The 12,153-nt window shown below is 48.9% G+C and overlaps 1 protein-coding gene across 5 annotated transcripts in view; it reads right to left on the bottom strand.

The window, feature by feature from the left end:
• The window catches only part of SUCO (SUN domain containing ossification factor), a 62,868-nt gene extending 52,035 nt beyond the window's left edge, over positions 1–10,833 (bottom strand). For all 5 annotated transcript variants that reach the window (XM_038757575.1, XM_038757577.1, XM_038757576.1 and 2 more), the window contains exon 1: positions 10,660–10,833. In XM_038757575.1, coding sequence (XP_038613503.1) covers positions 10,660–10,715 — 56 coding nt within the window. In that variant the 5' untranslated portion in view covers positions 10,716–10,833. The remainder of the gene's footprint in view (positions 1–10,659) is intronic.
• Between the last annotated feature and the right edge of the window lie 1,320 nt (positions 10,834–12,153).

The following is a 12,153-nucleotide window of genomic DNA, read 5'->3' as shown; positions in this document are numbered from 1 at the left end:
CTCAATTCTCTTTCCCAAAACAGATATGGAACAGCTCCCAGTGAAAGTTCACTCTGGATCAATAATAATAATAATATTTGGTAGGTACTAAGCACAGTACTAGGCACGGGGTAGATACAACTGAACTCCATATCTTCCCTCCCAAACCCTGCCCTCTCCCTGACTTTCCCGTCACTGTAGACGGCACTAACCATCCTTCCCATCTCAGAAGCCCGCAACCTTGGTGTCATCCTCGACTCCGCTCTCTCGTTCACCCCACACATCCAATCCGTCACCAAAACCTGCCAGTCTCACCTCCGCAACATCGCCAAGATCCGCCCTCTCCTCTCCATCCAAACCACTACCTTGCTGGTTCAATCTCTCATCCTATCCCGACTGGATTACTGCATCGGCCTCCTCTCTGATCCCACATCTTCCTGTCTCTCCCCACTTCAGTCCATACTTCACTCTGCTGCCCAGATCATCTCTGTGCAGAAAGGCTCTGGGCGTGTTACTCCCCTCCTCAAAAATCTCCAGCGGCTGCCTGTCAACTTACGAATCAAGCAAAATCTCCTCACTCTCGGCTTCAAGGTTCTCCATCCCCTCACCCCCTCCTATCTCACCTCCCTTCTCTCCTTCTACAGCCCAGTCCGCACCCTCTGCTCCTCTGCCGCTAACCTCCTCACTGTAGCTTGTTCTCGCCTGTCCCACCATCGACTCCAGGCCTGGAATGCCCACCCTCCCTCCACAAATACGCCAAGCTAGCTCTCTTCCTCCCTTCGAAGCCCTACTGAGAGCTCGCCTCCTCCCGGAGGCCTTCCCAGACTGAGCCCCCTTTCTCCTCTCCTCCTCCCCATCCCCCCTGCCCTACCTCCTTCCCCTCCCCAAAGCACATGTATATATTCGTACAGATTTATTACTCTATTTTACTTGTACACATTTACTATTCTATTTACTTTGTTAATGATGTGCATATAGCTTTAATTCTATTTGTTCTGACAATTTTGACACCTGTCTACATGTTTCGTTTTATCATCTGTCTCCCCCTTCTAGACTGTGAGCCTTTTGTTGGGTAGGGACCGCCTCTATACGTTGCCAACTCGTACTTCCCAAGTGCTTAATACAGTGCTCTGCATACAGTAAGCGCTCAATAAATACGATTGAATGAATGAATGAGTACAAGATAATTATATCCAGACACAGTCATTGTCCCACAGGAGCCTCATAGTCTAAGAGAGTGAGAACAAGTTCTACTTTACCAAATAGGAAAATGAGGCTCAAGAAGTTAAGTGACTTGCCCAACATCACATACCAGACAAGTGGCAGAGCTGAGCTTAGAACCCAGTTAATCTGACTCCAATTCAGCCACACTGGAAAAGGAAAGGAAAGAACAAAACCCTGCCCAATTGTTGGTCTGGGCCAAGCGCCACCACAGCTGAAGGGAGGTCCAAGACCTGACCCTCTGTGACCTAGGGCACAACCGTTCTCGATCTGGAAGCTCCCGAGGACAGAGCCAGAGAATTTCAGCTAGTTCACAGTTCTACTCTGACTTAAAAAGACTACTACCCACCCAGTGTCTCCTGTAAACTCTAACAAAAGAGACACAGAAACGGCAGAGGTGAAAGGATAAGTACTTGATTAAGACCACAAATCAGAAGAGACATTTTTTCACTGCTTCAGCAGGTATAGAAAAAACACACTGTAAAACTGAGAAATTAGAAAATTAATCCAAGGAAAACAGTTATCATTTGCTTATGCTTTTGAATCTGTTACCAAAGATGCTGAAAAGAATTCCTAGAAGAAATGGTATCTGCAAGCAAAAAGTATACTTTTTTTGTTTGGTCAGAGCTTTTAAAAATAAGCATTTCTACTTCAGAAGCTAGGTAGATATATCAGAGAGAGAAAGAGAGCTGACATTAATAAAACAAAGACTAGGGGGACCATTCCACTATCCCTTGCCTTTTGAGTATTCCACCCTGGGAGAAATAGAAATACCATACATCTCAGGGACCAACTCTCTGTGTGGAGGCAAAAAGTGGGCAGAGATTTTAAGGGGTGGCCAGAAGACCCATTTCAAGAAGCTAACAGGCCAGAAGGCCACCATTTTGGGTCTTTTCAGTCCTGACTGGAAACTCTCAAGTCTTATTGAAGACCTGGGGTGACAGAACCTGGGAGTCCAGCTCAAAAACTTGGGGTGGGGGGGTGGGAGAAGAAGAGAAGAGAGGGGGGCACTGCCACCATGGAGCTTTCAACTCTGCTCTACAGCCCTCCAAACCCGCATTCTCATTTCATGCCAGGCAAGCCTAACATAAAAAGGGCCTCTCACTTCACAGAAAACTGTATTGTGCTTGGTCATACCTGCACAACTCTACAGCCAATAAAAAGTATGAGGAATGAGAGAGAACACTTACATCAGAGAAAATAAAACCCTTCTGAACCTTTGTCCCAGTGCACACTTAAGACAAGGAGGAGGTGTCAGCAGGCATCCTGCCCTAATTCACAAGCCTGGGGCAAAGGTTGGAGAAGTAACTCCCAGACAACTCTTCAGGGATTTGCTGTGTATGGCTCAGGTGTGCACTGAGGAGGCACCAACCAGCTCAGAAGCAGTTCTACACAAGCACAAATAAAACACGGCCACGGCTGCAGGGGCCCACCTGCGAAGTGGCCAAGTAGTTTCCATGGGCTGCAAGACGTCGGCTGGAAAAGCCAAGGAATGGCATTTTGGCTTTCTGGGTATTTGCTAGAACTCAGTAAACTTCCAAAATAACAGCGCTTACGTTGGACCTGGTAAGGGTGAGAACTCGCGAACCGTGTGCTCAAGTTCAGACATGAGCCTGCTTGATTACTGCCTTCTAATGCTTCCCAACTTCTAAGCCCATAATAAAGTTCTAAGGCTATGTTGTCTACGAAGCACAATGGCTGGTTCTTAGAGAAATTCTACAAACATACTAGGGTGCCTTAATAATTAACAACTTCAAGCCACTTGGTTGAAAATTTATCTGAAGAAAGCACAGCAGGAGCAGATATTTAGATTGATCACAGGAAAAGGGAGAAGATGAGAGGTTTTTTTTTTATCACTCCCTCAAAACTACAGAGATGAAACAGAGAAACTATAAATTAAATGAAATCAGAAATTCAGTCTTCTCCCTCTGGGCACAAAACAGAGGTTACACAAATGGCAAGAAAAGCCTGAGATGGAAAAGCAAAATGGCAGTCCCTATTCCACCTAGACGGGAAGAAAACCCGTGAGGTAACACAGCAGCTCAGCCATCTGTCCCACCAGGTTCCTGAAAATTTAACCATGAACCGGGCTGCCCGAAACATGGTGATGGGAGGTGAGAGATCGGAATTAAAAACTAAAGGCCTCTCCTTCCTGCCCACCCAAACTTCATGACCGCTAATTCATCGAGGCAGGAGGCGTTAGGGTGCTGAGGACAGGTGAAGTGACAGAGTTCTGACTTTAGCCATTAGGAAAAGGGGCGGCCCGAGGTAAGTCTTTTGCTCACGAGAATCACATTCCTCTTAGGCATGACCTAAATGTGGGGATGAGAAAAGCAGTCTAGTGCTTTGTCCCTTCTTTCCTAGGCAAGGGCTAACTAAGGTGGAGAGAAAAAGAAACGTGAACTGCCTTCATTCAGATGGTAAAATTAGAGACGCTTGATGATATTCAGCCCCAATATTTCAGGACATTTCCCCTGTGCATCACTAGCTTGCCCTCGAGTAACCTATTACAGGCCATTCAACCATGAATTTATTCAAAGCCCTCTTGAGCTTTCCCCCTACTCAGCTCCCAGTGCCAACGCATTCCATTTGCTTACCACCTATGTGAGCAGCTTAAAAGACGGCAGCCGCAACCAAGGCAACTGCACAGCATTGGCACTTAGCTGTGGTCACTTTGGCCACGCGGGTTAGCAAACAAGAATACTTTTGCAGATCTATCGCATCATGAGACACTCCTGCTCGCCTACTCACTTGTTGCCATCTTGCCCTGGCGGAAACTGAGCGGTGGGACTATGAGAGACTGTGAAATGGCATTACCCAAGCCATTAAGCACCATCACTCCAGCCCTAAAGTTCTACGTTCTGAAGACTCAAGACCAGGTGTGGCAGTCAGTCATTCTCAACAGGTGATGCCCATCAATGATATTTACTGAAGGCTTACTCTGTGCAGAGCACTGTACTGGGTGCTCAAGTAGCCATGATCCCTGCCCTCAAAGAGCTTACAGTCTAGTGGGGAAGACAGACATGAAAATAAGTTAGAGTTAGGAGAAGCAATGGAGTATAATGTTATTTGTTAAGTGCTTAAGTAGATACAAGATAATCAGGTTGGATGCAGTCCACGTTCCTCATGGGGCTCCCGGTCTTAGTCCCCATTTTACAGATGAGGGAACTGGGGCTCTTAGAAGTTAATTGACTTGCCCAAGGACACACAGCAGAAGAGTGGCAGAGCCAGGATTTGAACCCATGTCCCCTGGCTCCCAAGCCCATGCTCTCTACACTAGGTCATACTGCTTCTTCGTTATGTACTTGAGTGCTGTGGGATCAAAGAGTAGGCTGAGTATCCACGTAGCTAGTCCTAAACTCACTCCATCATCATGTAAAAGACTAGTTTTCTTTGGGCTTCTTGGAACGAGCCACCCTCAGGTTTTCATGGGTATCTCCCGGGGCCTGGTGGTGTGGGATTTGAACAGTTATTCCATGTTCAACACAACACACCCCTCAGGATTTTGTAGATTTCAATCATGTACCCGGTCAGCCTGTGTTTTTCCAGACTGGAGTCCTAATCTCCTTGGTCGGTCTTCAAAGGAAGTTTTGCCATTCCCCTGATCCTCTTTAGCTGCCCCTCTGCACTTAGAGAAGCAGCATGGCTCAGTGGAAAGGGCACGGGCTTGGGAGCCAGAGGTCACGGGTTCTAATTCCGGCTCCACCACCTGTCAGTTGTGTGACTTTGGGCAAGTCACTTAACTTCTCTGGGCCTCAGTTACCTCATCTGTCACATGGGGATTAAAACTGTGAGCCCCATGTGGGACAACCCGATTCATTCATTCATTCAATTGTATTTATTGAGCGCTTACTGTGTGCAGAGCACTGTACTAAGTGATCACCTTGTATTCCCCCCAGCACTTATAACAGTGCTTCACACATAGTAACCGCTTAACAAATGCCATCATTATTATTATTATTGTGCCAGCTCTAATATGCCCCTCCAAAGATGCAGTGATCAGATATACACACCATATTCCAGGCATGGGTGTTCGATGCTTTCATACAGTGGCAAAAAAGTACTTTCAGCTTTGTTTCCTATCCCCTCCCTGATCATACTCTGCATTCGGTGGCTCTCTGGGCTGCTTACCACACGATGAGGTAAAGGATCAATAATGACTCCCAAATTGCTTTCCTGGTTTACTACTGAGAGCTCCAAGCACATCTATACACTTACTGAATTACTGTGGGAATTAAATATCCAATGAAAGAGGAAAGTTTCTAACAAGCACCCTCACTGTTCAGTAAGACCACATGGAAATGGGAGCCTATGCCAGATTACTTACAGTAACTTCACTTTTATCTCTAATTTCAACCACAGTTAAGGAGCAGAGTACAGGCCAGGAGGAATTACAAAAGGAGATGGATTACAAAAGGATGAGACTGCATTCTAATGGGGGAGCCAAGTTGGTTAAACTAAAGTACAATTAGGCAAAAAGCGCTGAAGTGCCAGAGGCAAAACAAAGCTAGGGTACTGGTTTAGAAGAACACCACTAAACTTTATTTTTCAGATGCGATTTCCTCATAGGTATTATTAATCAGCCAGCAGCAGGACAACTATTCTTTTTAACACGTTCCTTACCACAGTGATAAAACTGGCAAATTATGGTTCAGTGAGGAGATTTTTAAAAAGTTCACCCTAGGATAATTTTGTCGTCTTTGGAGAAAAAAGAGAACACTTACAAAGCATATGTGTTGATAGAGACATGTATTCAGCACATCTCTAGAGCTCTTGAAAAGTCATGACTATCACCTATGAAATGCTGCAGAGCGAAAAGGGTACCAACTTTCCCGCTAAAATTAACAGCTTGATTTCCTCATTCTGAAAATAGAAATATGCTATTTTTTAAAATGGCAAGAATCACCATCTTTTTTTTTTTTTTACATTACTGGTCAATAATAACCATGGAATTTCCCCTTTTAAATTAGCTTTTAGGGAAGGGAAACTGACAGGGACTAGGGACACTGTTCTGAACAATGTTCTTTCAGTAGCTGACAAAGATTACAGCAACTTTTGCACATGAATTTTGCTCATCTTCCTCATTCAAATCTTCAATACAATTGGCCATGTTGGTTAATCTGAAAACTTCAAAGAGTCTGTCAGAGTTAAACTACAAATACTGTCACTTCATTATTTCTGGTGGGAGCTCTGCTGTTGGTCCAGTGAGAAGAAAAGAAAAGCAGCGTGACTTAATGGATAGAGCACTGACCTGGAAGTACCGAACAAAAAGTGTGAAAAGTCAGTTGCTCCTCTATAAGCTTCCACGGACTGACTTAAGCAAAAAAAAAATGAAGAAAGGCCCACTAGTTCATCTGAAAATGGAGAACTGAAGTAGGAGGGAAGAGGGTTAAGGAGGAAAGGACGAGAAACCACGCTGTCGGATAAAAGCAATTTTTGTTTATGGGACAGAGAGGGTGCAGAACTCTGCTTCAAATCTCACATCATGATGTCACACGTGTCCTGTAGTGGGCTCAATCCAGTGAGAGCACCAAGTGCTTGGAGCATCCAAACGAACAGGGAGGGATTTATTCCAATTTCTCCCTCCCCAGTCTTGGAAGTGCCACTGCCCAGGGATTCCTCTGGTTTCCAAAACAGCGGAGCACCACAGTGAAACTCCATCTATTGGGAGAAGGACCAGGGGAGCTGGGAACCTCAATCCAGTCCAAGGAAGACTGCTGAGATGTCACGAGTCCTTAGCCAGAGCTGCTCAAGGATAGAAACAGGCACCTGCTACCTGCCTTCTCAACACTTTTGTTCCTTCCCAGATTGCAGGAGGAAAGGCCCTCCCTCTTCTCAGTCCTTAAACAAAAGCTCTCCAGCTAGAAAAATCATTTTCCCTTCTTGTCCTTCAGATAGTTTTCTGACTGCTACATTTTTTTTCACTCTACAATGTGATTTTCTCACGACTCTACATTCAGCATCGGCCTTGTTTAAACTATGCTACCCCACGGCCCCACACCGAACTAAACCGAGTTCTAGCTCCTTAGAGTTACAATCTAACATAAAAGTACCGTGAATGAGATGGTTTTCCTCAAGGAGAAATCTTACACACATTCCTTCATACCATCCAACTCCTGGAGAGTTCACACAAGAATGACTGCCAAGTTATGGGTGGTGGGAGGGGGGGACGACTCTGAGATATTGCCTTATAGAGAAATGTTCACCTGAGACTTCACAGGCTTTCTTCTTAGCCACTCAACAGAAGCAGCATCGTCTAGGAGAAAGAACCCAAGCCTGGGAGGTAGAGAATCTGGGTTTTAATCCCACCTCACCACGTGCTTGCTGGGTGACCCTGGGCAAGTCGCTTAACTTCTCCCTGCCTCTATTTCCTCACCTATAAAATGGGGCTTCAACACCTGTTCTACTTACCGCTTAGACTGTGAACCCGATGTGGGACAGGGACTGCTTCTAATCTGATTATCGTCGGTCTACGCCCGTGCTTGGCCCATAGCAAACACTTAGATACCGCAATTGTTATTTTAAACACTCAGCACCCTAAGTACTACAGGAAATAAGTTCCGTATTTGAAAGACAATTGGACCCACCATCTCTCTCATACCAATATTTGTTAAGCAAGTACCAAACTATGTGCTGAGGATAGAAACAATATAAGACCGTGGTTTATATTGCAATTTAAGAGCGGCACGTGGAATGAAGACGCCAGATACGAGCACAGAGGACAGAAAGGCCCTGTGTGACCCTTCAAACAAACGTGCCTCCCACACTACACACAAGGGAAACCCCCCTACACGGCCCTCTCCAGGCCGCCAAATGCCCATCTGTAAAGTCACTCGCGATTCAGGGTGAAAAGAGCCCAGGACTGGAAGTCAGCAGCCCTGGGTTCTAATCCCAGCTCCACCATTCATTCATTCATTCAATCGTATTTATTGAGCGCTTACAGTGTGCACGGCAGTGTATTAAGGGCTTGGGAAGTACAAGTCGGCAACATATAGAGATGGTCCCGACCCAACAACGGGCTACTGTGCGTGACCCTGGGCAAGTCACTTCACTGGGCCTCAGTTTCCTCAACTGTAAAATGGGGGAAATACCTGCTCCCCACCGGGCTGTGATCCCCACGTGGGACCGGGCTGGCGCCTCATCTAATGATGACATTTATTAAGCGCTTACTATGTGCAAAGCACTGTTCTAAGCGCTGGGGAGGTTACAAGGTGATCAGGTTGTCCCACGGGGGGCTCACAGTCTTCATCCCTATTTTACAGATGAGGGAACTGAGGCCCAGAGAAGTGAAGTGACTTGCCCAAAGTCACACAGCTGACAATTGGGAGAGCCGGGATTTGAACCCATGACCTCTGACTCCAAAGCCTGGGATCTTTCCACCGAGCCACACTGCTTCATCTGTCCATGCTGTATCTACCCCAGCGCTTAGCGCAGTGTTTGGGATCCAAGAAGCCTCCAACCCACTCCAGGAAGCAGCAAGGCCTAGGGGCTGGAGCCCGGGCCTGGGAGTCGGAGGTCGTGGGTTCTAATCCCAGCTCCGTCACTTGTCAGCTGTGAGACTGGGGAAGTCGCTTTACTCCTCTAGGCCTCAGTTTCCTCACCTGTAAAATGGGGGTGAAGACTGTGAGCCCCACGGGGGACAAGCTGATCACCTCGTATCCCCCCCAGGGACTAGAACCGTGCACGTTGTTAAGTGCTTAACAAATACCGTTATTATATGATACCCAGCTCTCCCAATGGTCAGCTGTATGACTTTGGGCAAGTCACTTAATTTCTCTGTGCCTCAGTTCCCTCATCTGTAAGATGAGGATGAAGACTGTGAGCCCCCTTTGGGACAACCTGATCACCTTGTAACCTTCCCGGCGCTTAGAACAGTGCTTGGCACATAGTAAGCGCTTAATAAATGCCGTTATTATTATTATTATGGGGGACCGGGCCTGGGGCCCACCCCGATTTGCTTGGATCCACCCCAGCGCTTACTCCGGTGCCTGGCCCGTAGTAAGTGCTGAACAAACCAGAGGCTGACTATTGTTACGGTGAACTGCCTCCCCGTCCCCCTCATTCATTCATTCAATCGAATTTTTTGAGCGCTTACTGTGTGCAGAGCACTGAAGCAGCGTGGCTCAGTGGAAAGGGCACGGGGCTTTAGAGTCAGAGGTCAAGGGTTAGAATCCCGCCTCCGCCACATGTCTGCTGGGTGACCTCGGGCAAGTCACTTCACTTCTCTGAGCCTCTCAGTTCCCTCATCTGTAAAATGGGGACTACGACTGTGAGCCCCACGTGGGACAACCTGATCACCTTGTATCCCCACCCCCACCGCTTAGAAGCAGTGCTAAGAGAAGCAGCGTGGCGCTGTGGAAAGAGCTCGGGCTTTGGAGTCAGAGGTCTTGGGTTCAAATCCCGGCTCCACCAATTGTCAGCTGTGTGACTTTGGGCAAGTCACTTCACTTCTATGGGCCTCAGTTACCGCATCTGCAAAACGGGGATTAAGACTGTGAGCCCCCCCAGGGGACAACCTGATCACCTTGTAACCTCCCCCAGCGCTTAGTACAGTGCTTTGCACATAGTAAGTGCTTAATAAATGCCATCATTCATTCAATCGTATTTATTGAGCTTTTACTGTGTGCAGAGCACTGTACTGAGCGCTTGAGAAGTACAAGTTGTTAACACAGAGACGGTCCCTACCCAACAGAGGGCTCACAGTCTAGAAATTATCAGCACTTAGAACAGTGCTTTGCACATGGTGAGCGCTTAATAAATGCCATCATCATTATTATTATTATTATAACAGTGTTTGCACATAGTAAGCGTGTACCAAATGCCATTATCATTATTATTATTATTACCAAGCGCTTGAGAAGTACAAGGGGGTTCGGTCCCCCGGGGTGGCGGAGCTGCTGTGAGCCCACGGCTGGGTAGGGACCGTCTCTAGATGTTGCCAACTTGTACTTCCCAAGCGCTTAGTCCAGTGCTCCGCACACAGTAAGCGCTCAATAAATACGACTGAATGAATGATGGCATTTATTAAGCGCTTACCATGTGCAAAGCACTGTACTAAGCGCTGGGGGAGGTTACAAGGTTAGAGAAGCACCGTGGCTCAGTGGTAAAGAACCCGGGCCTTGGAGTCAGAGGTCATGGGTTCAAATCCCAGCTCCACCAATTGTCAGCTGTGTGACTCTGGGCAAGTCACTTCGCTTCTCTGGGCCTCAGTTACCTCATCTGTAAAATGGGGGTGAAGACTGTGAGCCCCCTGTGGGACAACCTGATCACCTTGTAACTTCCCCAGGGCTTAGAACAGTGCTCTGCACATGGTAAGCGCTTAATAAATGCCATTTAAAAAAAAAGGTGATGAGGTGGTCCCATGGGGGACACAGTAAGCGCTCAGTAAATACGATCGAATGGATGGATGAATGAATGAATGCGGGGCGGGGGGGAAGCGGGGGCGGCGCGGTCCCTCACCAGGCCAGCGAGCAGAGGAAGAGGCAGAGGGCCAAGGCCCGCCGGCACTTCTTCATCTTCTTGTCCTCCTCCTTCTTCCCCCGGCCGGGAGGCGGCACATCCTCCCCGTGCCCGTGGCTGCCGGGGCCAAGATGGAGGGGCCTGAGGAGGGCGGCCGGCGGGCGGACCGGCGGTCGGCCGTCGGGGGCCCGGGCCGGGGCTGCTCCCGTGGCTGCGGCCGCGTCGTCCGGCTCCCCCTCAGCCCCGCCCCCCCGCCCGGCCACCAACGGCCGCCCCGCCCCGCCCCGCCCCGCCTGGGCCGACCAATCACCGCCCGGGACGGGCCGGCACGCGCCCCGTGACGCGGCCCCCGCGCGCCCCTCGCCCCCGCCCCGACACCCTTTGCGCGAGCTCGCGCTCCCGCTCCGCGACACCCTTTGCGCGAGCTCCCTCTCCCCTCAGGGCACCCTTCCCGTCACCCTTTGCGCGATCTCTCTCTCTCTCTCCCTCTCCCCTCATTGCACCCGCCCCGACACCCTTTGTGCGACCTCACGCTCCCTTCAGGCACCCGCCCGACACCCTTTGCGCGAGCTCACGCTCCCCTCAGGCACCCTTCCCGTCACCCTTTGCGCGAGCTCGTTCTCCCCTCAGGGCACCCTTCCCGTCACCCTTTGCGCGATCTCTCTCTCCCCTCATTGCAGCCAACCCCGACACCCTTTGCGCGAGCTCACGCTCCCCTCAGGCACCCGCCCCGACACTCTTTGCGCGAGCTGTTGCTCCCCTCAGCGCCCCCTTCCCGACACCCTTTGCGCGAGCTCTTGCTCCCCTCATTGCCCCCCTTCCCGACACCCTTTGTGCGACTCTTGTTCCCCTCAGCGCCCCCTTCCCGACACCCTTTGCGCGAGCTCTTGCTCCCCTCAGCGCCCCCTTCCCGACACCCTTTGCGCGAGCTCTTGCTCCCCTCAGCTTGGGGGGCGGGGACAGAGAGCCAAGCTCCCAACGCTCGCCCACCCTCCTTCCCCATTTCTGCCTCTCATTCTTAGGAACTAGGCGAGGCCCTCCCCGTAAAGCCTCTCGGCGCTGATTTATTTTACTTGTACATATCTATTCTATTTATTTTATTTTTTTAATATGTTTGGTTTTGTTCTCTGTCTCCCCTTCTAGACTGTGAGCCCGCTGTTGGGTAGGGACCGTCTCTATATGTTGCCAACTTGTACTTCCCACGCGCTTAGTCCAGTGCTCTGCACACAGCGCTCAATAAGAACGATTGATTGATTGATTTTTTCGCGCAAAGCTCTCTGGGAGTTGTAGTTCCTTAGCCCTTTCATTCATTTCATTCATTCAATCGTATTTATTGAGCGCTTACTGTGTGCAGAGCACTGGACTAAGCGCTTGGGAAGTACAAGTTGGCAACATATAGAGACGGTCCCTACCCGTCTAAGGGGGAGACAGAGAACAAAACAAAACATATGAACAAAATAAAATAAATAGAATAAATATGTACAAATATTTATT

This window comes from Tachyglossus aculeatus, chromosome 16 (genome assembly GCF_015852505.1).
Source record: "Tachyglossus aculeatus isolate mTacAcu1 chromosome 16, mTacAcu1.pri, whole genome shotgun sequence".
Taxonomy (NCBI): Eukaryota; Metazoa; Chordata; class Mammalia; order Monotremata; family Tachyglossidae; genus Tachyglossus; species Tachyglossus aculeatus.
The sequence above is the reverse complement of the archived record's forward strand: the minus strand, read 5'-3'. Positions and strand labels throughout refer to the sequence as shown.